The 14,354-nt window shown below is 37.8% G+C and overlaps 1 protein-coding gene across 2 annotated transcripts in view; it reads right to left on the bottom strand.

Moving 5' to 3' along the window:
- The window catches only part of KCNH8 (potassium voltage-gated channel subfamily H member 8), a 246,037-nt gene that overhangs the window by 58,014 nt on the left and 173,669 nt on the right, over positions 1 to 14,354 (bottom strand). For both annotated transcript variants that reach the window (XM_037524877.2, XM_054691469.1), the window contains exon 8: positions 5,937 to 6,134. In XM_037524877.2, the coding sequence (XP_037380774.1) occupies positions 5,937 to 6,134 (198 nt within the window). The remainder of the gene's footprint in view (positions 1 to 5,936; positions 6,135 to 14,354) is intronic.

Genomic DNA, 14,354 nt, shown 5'->3' with positions numbered 1-14,354 from the left:
CTAAATTGTGAACTCCTCGAAGGAAAGCATCATGTCTTAGTCATCTTTGTTTCTCCAGCATCTAACATGGTGCCTGGCATAATTGAAGTGTGTTACAAATATTTATAGAACTGAAATGAAGCTCAGGTAGTCTGATACTTTCTTTAAAAAGTTTTATAACGTTAAGCAAGTAGCTTAGAAAATCTATGGTAGTTTAGCCCTAAGTCTACTCCTTTATTCCTATACCACTCCCTAAAGACAATCTTTTTTTTTTTTTTTTTTGTGGACCCTCGCTGGTGGCCTGGGAACAAACCGGCACTACAGAGGCTGAGGGCAGCCTCTCAGCCCAGCGCTCAACCGCTGCGCCACCAGGGGAGGCCCCTAAAGACAATCTTTTAGGATTATTTCTTTTAGATCTTCTTGTGATTATCACCAATATTTTAGACAGTGATTTTACTTCTATTGCTTGACTCATCATGTTAAGACAGCACATAAAAACAACCTGACAAGAGAAATGAGCTCACTGATATTCAGCTCCTCATCCCACGCTTGATAGTTTTATTATTTTTAACTTTCTATTGTAATTTTACAAGATAAAATTAATACTAAAGACACACAAGGAGAAAATGACACAAATACTAAATGGATAGCTCATTAAGATTTCTCAAAGTGACCATATCTATGGAATCACTTCCTCCAGCCCTGATGAATAAATAGGGTATTATCAACATCCTAGGGTTGACCCTCTGTTCTCTTCACAGTTTGTAACCAGTCTCCTTACTAAAACTGCCCACACTTTGGAATTATGTTGCAATCAATAGTTTTGCCTGCTTTTGAACTTTCTCTAAACAAAATCAAACAATATGTAATTTTTTTTTTCTGGTTTTCTGTAGCTGCATGATGTAATAGTTCCTTTACTTTCATTACTGTATAGTACTCCACTGAATATTTCACAATTTACATACTTGTCCTATGAATAGGCATTCCCAGTTTGAGATTCTTACAATGATGCTTCCACAGACATCTATATATATGTCTTTTGATATATATACGTATGCATTTCTGTTGGATAGACATTGTTGTAGAATTGTGTTTCGGAGTACAGGTAAGTTCAGAGTTGGCAGATATCAACAAAATTGTTGTACCAACTGGGATTCCCATCAATAGTATGGAAGTCAAGATGTTCTCACTTAGAGTTGTTAATGGTGAATATAAATTCTGGTGAGTATAAATGCTAATTTTGATTTAAATTTGCATGTCCCTGATAAGTGAAGTTGAGCAACTTTTTATTTTCCATTTGAGTATGAAAAACTATTTTTTGGTACTTTTTAAGGTTTTGATACATTTTGGGGTTATCTACTATTTTTCTTATTACTTGGTCACATTTCTTTATATGTAATGGGTAAAAGTCTTTTATCAGGTAATGTTGAAATATCACCTATCCCATGCCTTGTCTCTTCACACCCTCCATAATATCTTTTGTTGAAAAGAATTCTGCAATTCAATTTCTGAATCTTTCCTTTATATTTAGAACTTTTTGTTTTCATGTTTCAGAGACCTTTTCCAAATCCAAGGTCATGAAAATATTCTCTTGCATTATCTTTGAAAGCTTTACTATTTCCTGTTCCATATTGAGATCAAAAGTTACCTGGAATTAATTTGAATGTACAGTCTGAAGAGAGTCAAGATTGTTTATCAACATGTGGATATGCATTTGACCCAGTGACATTTATTGAAATAATTATCATTTCCTCTTTGCACTGTGGGGTCACCTATGTCCTAAGTCACATGAGTATTTGGGCGTGTTTCTCCACTCTTGTATTTCATTGACTTTGTATTTATTCCTGAGCTAACACTGCCTTCTTAATTACTGTAAATTTATAAGGCATTTTGGTATCTGTAACATAAATCTTTCAGTTTTGTTCTTTATAATAGCTTTGACTAGGTTTAGCTCTGCATCTCTGCTAACTTTTAGAAACAGCTTATTATTTTTCAAGCACATATGCATGTACAAATATACATTGGCTAGGGTTTTTCATTAGGACTGCATTGAATTTTTTTTTTTTTTTTTTTTTATAGAGGCATGCTTTTTATTTATTTATTTATTTGTTTGTTTGTTTTGTTTATACATGCACTGGGTACAGTCAGAAGCGCGGGAGGGTGAGAGAATTCACCAGAGCCAGAGCGGGGAGCAGAGCAGGCAGAAGGACCGAAGTACACTGCTGAGGGGAGCAGCGGGCGGCAGGAGAGGTCTGCGCGCCATGTGGGACCCTCCTCCAGTGGCCGGGGAGCAGCTGGGGATCGAACCGGCGCCACAGAGGCTGCGGGCAGCTTCGCAACCCAGTGCTCAACCGCTGCGCCACCGGGGAGGCCCCAGGACTGCATTGAATTTTTAGACTACTTGAGATAAAACTAGTATCTTTAAAATACCGAGTGTTAAAACCACCACTATTATATATCCTTCCATTATCTTAAACCGTTTGTAAATGTTCTCCACATTGTCTTATAGTTCTTTGTGTAGTAGCTTTGCATTTTCAGAGATTTATTCCTACACATTTGATGTTTTTAAAGCATTGTTTAGAATTCATTTTCTAATTATTTGTCACTAGCATATAGGAATGCAATAGATTTTCCCATATTAACCTTATATCCATTGGCCTTACTAAATTTACTTAATTTGTTTTTATGAGAGAGGTTGATCCTAGTGTCTCAATACTGCCATGTTGATAACATCAAAAATCTAAATCACTTAAATTGAATAGTTGCCTAAAGCTTCTAGGGTTACTTATTTCTTTGTTTTGGGTGTTCTCAGAGTTCACATAGATTTGTCTAGGTATGGATCCTTTTCTCATTATTTTTGTTTAACCTCTTTTTAATAGTTATAGTCTTTCCCATAAATCAATGGTATGTGCATTCTTCAATGCTTACATGAAAACTTCTCTCCCCCCACCTCAGCCTGTGAGTGCTTCTGCCCTAGATAATTATCAGGTGGTATTAGTAGTCACCCAAAATATTATATTTCAATATTGCTACTGCCTGCTTTTATAGTAAATATTGCATCCCTGTCATTAGCCATTTCATAGCCTGTGTGGGAACTTCTACCTTTGAGGAATCCCTGCACAAATACTTTAGACTTGAGTCCATACTAATGTGCACATAAATTTTCTTTAAAATAAATCATTTGTGTACCTATGGAGAAATTATGTGAATAAAATTAATGTATAATATATAATGAAATGGCTACTTTACAAGAAGTATACTAGATTTTAGTCACTAAACCTCTGCTGCCTTATTTTTAAATTGGGGTGTTAATAACCTCTAGCTCATAATGGTATGAGCATTAAATGAACAAAGTGTTCAACAGTGAGCTCTTTTGATTAGTTTTCAAAGTTATGCAAGTAATTAGCTAATTAGGAAATATTAAAATGAAGGCATCATTTCTCCTAGCCTAGGGTAACTGTCACATTTATATAATTATTTCCCACAAACACAAATTTGGAAAGCTTTAACTAATAAATTCAAGTTACTTAGATGCCATTTGGCATTCAAAACCAATAGCTTCCTAAGTGCTGCTCAAGTCAACTAAATCCTTTAATGCCACTTACAAATGAGCACTGGTTTTGCACCAGGATAATTTGCTCAATAAACATTTATCAAGAGACAAGATGTCATTATCTGATTGTTTCCCATATCCTTGGCCTTGTGACCAGCATGGCTGCTTCTTACAATGCATTGCAGGGAATAATTTACATCTCAACAATTTCTGATTTCAGACCACTCACAAAATAGGAGGATGAGTAGAGAATAAGATCCATTATCTAACAGATTCTTCAAATGTCCAATTAGTAGATTAAGCCTTGAGCATTTCCCAAAATTGTCCTCAGGAGAAAAAAAGTAAGGGACAAATGTTAAATGAGTATTGTATGCGTTTATTTGCAAAATATGTGTCATTCTGCTAGGCTGAAAGACCCACTGTCCAGGAAAGCAGTGATTATGTAAGCCATAACACTGGACTTAAAACAGCCCCACTGGGCCTGGCACAAGGTAGCTCTTCAGAAATGCGAATTCAGATTTCTTCTCCCCAGGGTTTTACTTTTCTACTTTGGCCATGAGCCTGTTAAACTGGCTCAGCCCCAGGATGCCACTTCAGCAACTCTGCCACAAGCACTGCCTTTCCAAGAAATTCTCTTGATCCCAGACCCTCATTTCTTGCTGCATCTGAACTTCCAAATTGACTTGGCCCTTAGTGTCTTCTGCCTGGTGTTGTTAAACTCTTCCTACATGTATCAGCCTACGTCTTCCAAATTAGATCATAAGCTCCTTGAGAGAAGGTTTGGCTTTACATGTCTTTGATTTCTCTATAGGCTGCATGACTCATTACTTAACGAGACATTATTTCACATCTCTCATGCAGGGAAGCTGGTAGGAATTATTCCCTGTGATAAGGTTCTAAAGGCTAAGTGACATATGGGATAAAGGTCCAGTAAGAGACAGGATAAAACAAGCTTTGGGGAATACCATGAGGCACAAAATAGTGATAGAACTCTAAGAGGAATGTTTCTTCTCCTGTTACATCATGAGAACCATGTTACAAATCTGTGAGTTTTCATCTGTTTTCTAAAGACAGAGGTTAGTGTTCAAAAGAAGGAAGGTTTCCCTCTTGCCTCTTTCACTTACTGGTTATACAGCATTGGGAAAGTTACTTTATTTCTCCCAGTTTTAGTTTTGTCATCTGAAAATGTGGATAATGGTGTGATTCATGCATCAGTTTGGAGGTTCAGAAAAGAAAAATTAAACTAAATAGTTCAATGGAGGCAATTTATTATAGAGAATGGTGTCCCTGGTGTTAGCTGGTTCGATGAGCAAACTGGTATCATGGCCACAGCAGGAGCTTCTGCCCTTGGAGATGGATTAACAAAGGGAAGAAGTGGGCAGATCAGAACATAGATGAGCAGGGAAGTTGCTGTGAGGAGCCGTCCTGACTGAGGCTGTGTGGTCCCTCCCAGGTGACACCTAAACAGGCCCAGTGAGGCTAACTCTGCAAGTGTCTGAACAGGCTGAGGGCAGGAACTACCTGCTGACAGCTGAGGTGGCCTCCCTCGAAGGTACATTGCACATGTCAACACAAGGCAGTTCTCCCCCGTCGCCTGCCTTCCAGTCTCCCTCTGGCATTCCCTATTGGCAGAAGGAACTGAAGTTGACTGGTAAAGAGAATAAGGTTTGTAGGCCCCAAGGCCCTACATTACAAAAGAGAATATAGAAAGTGAGCTTGGAGCTCACAGACAATAATATAATAACTTGTCTGTGTTGAATGGGAAACTGATAGTGGCAAGCTTACATATTTGCTGAAGGAATCACTTGGGTATTGTATCAAAGCATTTAGCTCAGAGAATGGAACATAAATGCAATTAATAAATGCTTATTATCATTGTACTAGTTTTTTTGTTTGTTTTTAGCTAAGTCTATCTAACATCCTCAATGTGCTATAATAGTATTAATAAAATTTTGATAACACTAAGCTGTTGGGGGCTCTAAAATGGAGTTTGAAACATAAACCTTCAATTCAGTCTCCTGTAGCTCTCAAACACTTAGGTAAACAGCCTGTCAAGAAAGCAAAGTAACTACACCTTCAAAATCATTATCAGGTTACTTCTTTCTCTGGAATTCTTCAACACCACAGAGTTTCATTGCTAATCTATACATACATTAAATTATTTTCCACTGATTTCCTGACTAGGGTTTTTTTTTTTAAATTATTAAATTTTTTTAATTTTATATACTTTTTACATCATTTTTATTTTTGCACAATGTGTGCATTTTCATCTGGGTTATAGGGCTTTTAGACTCTTCCAGTGTCAACCAATATATCTCCACTGTGGTTTAGAACAGAGCAAACAGAACACAGCACTTTGGCAGAGACACTTTTTTTCCCCATCGTATAGAAGAATTTCTCTTACCACCAATCAGCATGGTGCAGATGGAGAAGATCTTCTCAGCATCTGTGTTAGCAGAGACATTCCCAAATCCAACACTGGTCAGGCTGCTGAGCGTGAAGTACAGAGCAGCAATATAGGCACTTCGGATGGACGGTCCCCCCAAGGTATTATTGCCGTAGTAAGGTGATTCCAGCCTCTTTCCCAGCTCATGCAGCCAACCTGCATTGAAAGGGAGAACGATACCAACTTTAAAGATGCACTAATTTGCCATGGAAGTGAAGAAAGTCAAAGGAAACTAAAGACAAGGGATTAGATTCCTTTGCTATGAAGGAAAAAAAAAATGACTTTTAGGCAGGCTGGTCTATATCCTACTACAGCAGAGAAATATGTATTTAAGAGTGGATTGTGGTCAAATGACAGGTTACTCCAATGCAAGAAACTACCTACAGAGGTTGAAACTCGGTTATCACTCTCAGTAAGAGTGTTGTTTATTTCACTAGTACCGAAGCTTCTTTCTCAATTGGAATTTTAAGCAACAAAGGGCACAAATGGGTAATTAAGACCCTACAGGATGATAAATAGCAGCATCCAAAAGAATCAGGACTTCAGATGGGTGAGATCGGCCTTTTTTCTATCTTGTACAACCTTTTCCCACTTGACTCACTTGGGCTGATATCTAGTTGCCTTCCCAGTCTTAGCTCATGGTGCCTTCCTCAGGACACCTTCTCTGCAGCCTTATTCTGTCATTTGTTGGTGAAGAGGGAAAACTTGAGTTATGCGATATCTGTAATAGAATTGGACCCCCTCACAACTGTTTTATGATTCTGGTGTATATGCGTTTCAAAAGCTATCAAATGAAATGCTTTAAATACATGCAGCTTATTGTATATCAGTTACACTGTCATTAACAGCTGTGAAAAAATTTTCCCTTTAAGATTTTATGTTTTATAATTTCCCTTCTTGCTCCCCCTACCCACTTTCTCTCTGTTGTGTGTCTATTATAAAACATCATGACCTTTCAGCGTAGTCCATAAGGTTGACTAGACTTTTGTTAAGGTCTGTTATTCACTGGCTGCTGCTTTCTTACAGATGCTTCAGTTAATGGCTGACAAGGAGAGATGGAAAGTCATCGCACTGTGGAGTAGTAATAACGTGCCGTCATCAATTAAAGTCATAGATTATGCAACTGTGCCAGGCAATTAAAATGCAAATTTGAAGCAACTGGGAATTCCATGAGATGGAAGAGAAATGCTGCATTGTAAGTACTGTGCCTTATTCATCCAGCGTCTCTAGAGAGTGTTTAGGGACTTTAGTTTGACTTAGACCTTTGTAGAGGGCCTGTGAAACAGACACAACAGCTCCCATCCTGGAGTTTCTGGCGCAGAGTCTGAGGAAGACAGAGGGAGGGGCCACAAATTTGCCTTTGCAAGAGTTTCCTTCACGATGCTGATATCAAACACCCTGAAAATCCCTGCTCTAGAATAATGGTTCTTGATATCGCCTTCAGCTGAGAACTTTTAAAAATAAGTGACCCAGGTTCTACTTTCATGAACAAAATTTTATATATATATAATATATACAATAAATATATATAAAATAAAAAATAATATATAATACATAATATATTACAGTATATAATATATTATATATAAAATACAATAAATACACATATATTAAATATATATAATAAATATATAAATATACAATATATTTATATATAATATATATAATAAATACATATATATAAAATAGAAAAGTAAATCTCAAGCACTGGGAGTTCAGTCCTGCTAGCACTCTGAAAGAAAAAAGCTGAAATTTCTGGTGCCAACCCCAGGTATTGGTGTTTTGGTTTTTTTTTTTAAAGTTCCCAAGTAGAATTTATGGTGAAACCAGAAAATTATTCCGGAACTTAACAAAGTACCTGACAATAAGAGGGTTTAATCGATGCTATTTTAAAAAGTGAATAAAGCAATGACTGTGCAGCTGGTCCTTGCGCTCTGTGATAGTGTGAAATAGTATGACCGCATGGGTGCAATTGAGCAACAATGTGCATGTGCAGATTTGTACTAGATTTATGGGAAAACTGTAGTGAATGGGTTTTGATGACAGAGAATAATAATAAAGTGTAAGTTATACATTATGAAAGGTGATGGCATTAGTAAACTATGACCATTTATTTACTCTGGAAAGATTCTCTGAAGGAATAAACATAGATTTAGATCTGGACTCTTCCAGTTATTGGCTATGGGATAACTAGCATGAGTTTCAACTGTTACTGGCAGAGTTTTAATGATTAAATCTCTTTTCTCTCTGTTATCTATGACTTAAATTGGAACGCAGAAAGCACAAAATTCAGTAAGGTAAGAGAAACTTTATAATTCACCAGCAGTGAATTATAAAGGAAAAGGAAAGAAATGAGATAGAGAAAATCCAGGTGCCAGGAGTGTTTAAACTTTGGGGAGCTGTCCTCCCATTTATGAATCTGAAAAGAGTTGTAGACCTTTTCTCTGCACAATGCACACGTAGAGACACACATGATTCTGTGTACATTTTTAGCTGGTTCATTGCCTCCTGCAGCTTTTTCATACATGCCTGGTCCAGGACCCAGATTAAAAGACCCTGCTGTAGAATTTTAAGGGAGAGGGAGAAGGTAGTAGCAAAGCATGATTTGGTAAAACTGAGTTTAATACAATATGGGAAAAGATTTTGAAATAAAGACAGTGAATCCAAAATTAACTAAGGTGACATCACAAGAGCAAATCAAATTTGCATTTAAACACTATTATTGGTGTAAGAAGATAGTCAAGACACAGAGGTAAAGTCAGAAAGCAGAGGTGACCTCTGGATTCATCGCCATATCAGGATGGAGATTTCTGCAGAGCAGGGCTCTTGAGAGGCATTTGACACCAGCATGTCAGGCATGGACACAGAGACCTGTTGGGTTGGCTATTGGTCCTGTGTCTTCCCAGCTGTGCTCTGAAAGGGATTTCATATAATTTCTACTCAACAAATAAGTGATTTAGAGGTGTTTGTCTTTCAGCTCCCTGTTGGCCATTCCTGCAAATCATTGGGAAATCTGAACAGTTGAAAAATGTCACTTTGCCCAGAGTTTATAACAACATGATCTCATTTTTGCTTTAGTTGATGCACAGAGGAAAATAAAAACACAATAAACCTACCACCTTCTTCTGGCTAAATTGCTATTCAATCAGACCATTAATACAACTGGACTCAATTGCTGATCTTGAGTTGGATTATAGTATTCATTTACTTATGGAACCAAAGTTTTGTCATTTACAGAGGAAAAAAGCAAACAATTCAAACCCAGGTGAAATATTTGGACAAACCCCTTACACTTGAATAAAATTGAAACCTATAAGAATTCTCTGAGCCAAATTAGTTTTCATATACTTTGATTTCCTTAATAAAATACGATACAACCTTATTGGGCCCTACAGATTGCATTAGTTTATAGCCTCACTCAATGCCTGTTCATTTACATACATGTGAAACTGTATCTCAGTCTCAGAAATGATTCAGGCTGCAAAACACAGACAACAATAGACCTACTTTTGTTGATATCTCTTTTCCGTCTGGCCAACTGTTCCGTCTATTTTCAGAAACATCTTGTTTTTTAAGAAGGGTTGTTACTAAACTGTGTTACAGCTGACAGAGCAGAAGCAATAATGATGATGAAAAACCTGGTAGCACGGGAAGGAGGTAACACCCCCAAATCCGGGGATTGGCTCTGTGGGCTAAATAAAACTTTTTCACAGAACAGTTCGTCCAAAATGAGAGCACATGTTTCACTGTAACAAGACAACATGTCACTGTACTGTACAGAAGAAGCAATTTAACCAATTTAGAAGTCAATCTTTTTTTATGCTGGAGAAACTCATCTAAAGCAAGGGATGTCCTAGAACAGCCTGTCTACCTCTGTTCCAATTTTTTCACCCAAAGAACATTTGGAAGGAAAAGGCACACACAACATAAAGTAGAAGCTAAACATACTGAATATACTGCCATGTGAGGGGAAAAAAACAAAAAACAAAAGAGCGAATCCTTTCATTAATAAAAATAGATTAGATGAACAAAATATTGATTTCAAAGCTAGAAAAAACCTAATGATTATGCCTAAAGGGGTCTATAATATAGCAGGACAATTCAATCCAGGTATTTTTCATTATATAATTAAACGAGAGGCCTAGGATTTTGCTTAATTACATACCTTTAATTTCTTGTGTTTTTACTCTTTAGGTATCTTAAAACAATGCACTCTCTTTTACTATATGTTATGAGTGCATTCAGTTTATACCAGTGAGTATAGAGCATGTTATTTAGAGAAAACCCATGCTAGTGCCTTTGCTCATATAATCTGCTTCAGTAATATGAAAAGACATCCAGTATGAGATAAGCCTAAGAAATCAGATTTATATGTGTGTGTGTGCAAAGAAGTGTTTTGTATCAACAGAGAAAAGAGAAAGGATTAGCACCTGCATAATCACACTTACAATTCATAATGGTGTTTGCTTCCTTTGGTATGAATGAAACACATCTAATGGGGCTCAGCTGGAAACAAGAATGAAGCCCTGGTCAGGGTTTTCTTGTTATTAGGTAGGCATACGGCTGACATTTCACTGAGTGCTTCCTCTGTTGCAGATACTTCTAGGGTGGTCGCTCTTTGCCTCATTCAAACACAATAATCCTGTGCAATGGGTACAGCTACCACCCATGTTTTGAGTCATTATTTCATTAGTCATTACAACAACTTATAATTACCTCCATTTTAAAGATGAGAAAACTGAAGCTCAGAGACATTGGATAATTTGTTCAAAGTGAGTATCAGGATTTGAACCCAGGTCTCTGAGTTCTCAGAGCCTAATCAAGCAAGCAGCTCTACATGCAGTAATGGCAGCTTCATCCCACTGGGGACTCTCTGGGGCCACACCCCAGTGGAGCTGGTAATATATGCATCATTGATTGAGGGCTGCACTTTGGGAGTGGCCATTCCCCACCAGCACCATACCTCTTAACAAGGAGCCTTCCAGAGCTGGGAGAAAACCCTGCAAACAAACCCAGATCCTAAGGATGGAATCACACAGAATGAGAGAACATGGTGGAGCATGAAAAACATTTGCGACAGTAGTCAACGATTACTAAATTGTAAGTATTTTGCTAGGCTTTCAAGTAACATTGTTTTCATCCAACTCTTACAGTAACTCTCCATTTCTTTTTAGCTGATGTCACCCCAATAGAACTGTGAGCAATTTTCTGTCTTCTTTTAACAACTATTAGAATGAAGAGGCAAATCTTTAGCTTTTACCTTAAACATCCATGATTTGTCTGCTATACTCTACTATTTATAGACAATCACTTGAAATGATGGTTTTCATTGTGCTTGTTGACACCATGATTAAATTCATTTGCATTTCCAGCTCAGCCACTTCTGCTTAGAATGAGGAAATGTGTCCTAAAGTCGTATCAGAGAAAATAATTCTTCAAACATCACCCACGATATACAACTGGGATGGCATGGTGTTGAGAATATTAGGAGTAATCAAGAGGTTTTAATGCAAATTCCAAGCATGGAAAATACTATAGTTAATGTTTGCTTCCTGTCTCTAATTCTGAGGACCCATCTAACTAACCTATCTCACTCTCTCTGAGTAGCATTGGGGGAGAGGGGGAAAAGCACTGTGATCTTGTGTGTCACAAGCAGGAGATAGCTGGCTGGGAGACAGTGGAAGATAATGCTGTCAAGCACAGTGTGAGAACGTTGATCTCGCCTACCTTCTTGGCAAAGGACTGAAGTGTGGGACTGCAGAGGAGATTGAGAGATATCAGGCTAATGGCAGAAGTCTGAGTGTGTTCGTGAGCTTATGTATGTACATTGCGGGGATGACAATGGGGCAACTGAAGTATTATAGCGTTTGCTATGACTCACACTGTAACAGACTATTAATCAAAAAAAAAATCAAGGCAAGTTTGAGATTTCATCTCTGCTGTCTCTACATTCTACAGACTTATAAGAAACATCTCTATTCCTTCAGGTTCACCTAGTGCCTGCCACTATCATTTTTCATTTTGTTTTTTGCTTTAAATGAGCTTTTTATAAGGGGATAATTTGTGGTGAACACAAATGCTGCAAAGAGTACAGAATACCTGCGTATCTGTCACTCAGTTTCCTCAAAGGTTAATATCTTTTTTTTTTAAAAGATTTATTTATTCATTTATACAAGCACTGGGGACAGTCAGAAGCACAGGAGGGTGAGGTACTTCACCAGAGCCAGAGCGGGGAGCAGAGCAGGCAGAAGGACCGAAGTACACTGCTGAGGGGAGCAGCGGGCGGCAGGAGAGGTCTGCGCGCCATGTGGGACCCTCCTCTGGTGGCCGGGGAGCAGCCGGGGATCAAACCCCTGCTGTAGAGGCTGTGGGCAGCCTGGCAACCCAGCGCTCAACCGCTGAGCCACCAGGGAGGCCCAAAGGTTAATATCTTATTACCATTTTATATTTGTCAAAACAATGACCTTAATGATGTACATTACTAGTTTATAAAATTTGCATATTTTAATTTAAGATGGAGAGTCAAGGTGAAGTTCAGAGACTTATACTCCAAAACTAACTGTCACCTTCCACTTGTCCCTGTTTTAGAGGATGTGACCAAAGATACAAGAAAGGGCACAGGTGGTAGTGATATTTGGTATCGATTTGTTGATTCTGCTTAGGAGAAACATCAATAGATCTGAGGTTCCAATTTGAAGTGGAATACCAGTATTTGGAGTTCTCACTAATATCACACTTTCATTTTTTAATAGTTTTTTTTTTGTGTGTGTGTGTAGAAGAACTGGGATGCAGGCCAGAGGTGCAGGGGTGAGAGGATTCATCAGAGATAGAATAGGGAGCAGAATTGGCAGATCTATTGAAATATACTGCTAAGAGGAATAGCAGGCAAGACAGGGGAGATCTGCTGTTCCATGTGGGTCAGCTCCCTGGCAGGGATCAAACTCAGGCTGTAGTGGTGATAGCGCTGAGACTTAACACATCCCTTAACCAGGGAGGCCATCACATTTCCATTTTTATAATGAAGAGGTGTCCTTACATTTCTGAGGTGGTATAACCTATTGTTGAGCTAAAGATCTGAAAGAAAAGCAGTAAGCATAAATAATTTGAGATAGGAAAAGGGTCTGCAAATCTTGGTCTTGCTACTAGTCAAATAGCCTTTCTATCTTCCATTGTTCAAACTTGAATACAAAGTGATTGAATTGAGTCATGTCTAGGTTATTTTTCAGATCTAAGATTTTGTGAAATAAGATCTATAATGTTTCTTTATAAATGTTTGACTTTTTGAAAGGCAAATGCATGGGTAATAACCCATGATTTTGTGAATTTATCTTTTATCTGTTTTTAATTATTTGAATGATTAGCCATCAGCAAATATTGATGGGACAAGGATGGAAGGTTTTCACATTTGATGCATGTATCACTTCTGCTCTATTTCCACTAGTCAAAAAACTTTCAGAGCAAGAAATATTATATGCTATTAGTACTTTTGAGAAAAAAATGTACCGCTTGTGCTGAAACCAGAGATTGCCAGTTTTCTAAATTTGAAGTTTGCATAATCGAGACTTCCTGAATATTGACTATTAAGGTCTAGTATTTTATCTAAGAAGAATGAATAATTGAAAGATTGTGTATTATTGTAAACTGCCAAAATAGGTCATCACATGTGCACAAAACACCAAAACCCAAATCAAACAAAGCACCCGAGAAGGAATGAAAAATGCGAAACAATCCGAAAGCACAGCTGAGCCGCTACTGTAGAGTTTTCTGAGTGATCCCAAGAAGAGGCAGAACAGGCCATCTGTTTCCAGCCAACTGGGACACTTCCAAATTCCTCTCAAATCAGCTAAAAATAGAGGAAATTCTACAAAGATTAGGTTCATGACTAACTTAGCAGAACATAAAATATGAATTGCTTAAATTTAACCTTTCCATATAAAATGTTGATACAATTCACAATGCTTCAAATCTGTGCCTCAACATGGGCATTTTATCCTGAGTAATTGCTGTGGTGTTTCTCATGGCTTAATGCATTCATGCCTGAGTTCAGAGCACCATTTTCAAAACAAGTTCTCAGTAAAGAAATTCTATCAACAATCCAAATCAATGCCCACCACTTGCACCTACATCAGGGCAAAAAAATGTGCTCTAGGAGACATTTTTCCTGATGCCTTATTTTGCTTAGCATAATCCCTTCCAGCGCCACCCATGTTGCCACAAATGGCAAGAGTTTCTCTTTTTTGATCGCTGAGTAGTATTCACTTATATGTGGAATATAGAGAAAATGAACAAAGGGTCAGGAAAAAGACAAAACTTCCAAGCTGACCATAGATATGAGGCATACAGTAGGGGACAGGAGGAAGAGAGGCCAAAACAGGG

This window comes from Talpa occidentalis, unplaced genomic scaffold (assembly GCF_014898055.3).
Source record: "Talpa occidentalis isolate TD23 unplaced genomic scaffold, MPIMG_talOcc4v2.1 talOcc4.10, whole genome shotgun sequence".
NCBI classification, from domain to species: Eukaryota; Metazoa; Chordata; class Mammalia; order Eulipotyphla; family Talpidae; genus Talpa; species Talpa occidentalis.
The sequence above is the reverse complement of the archived record's forward strand: the minus strand, read 5'-3'. Positions and strand labels throughout refer to the sequence as shown.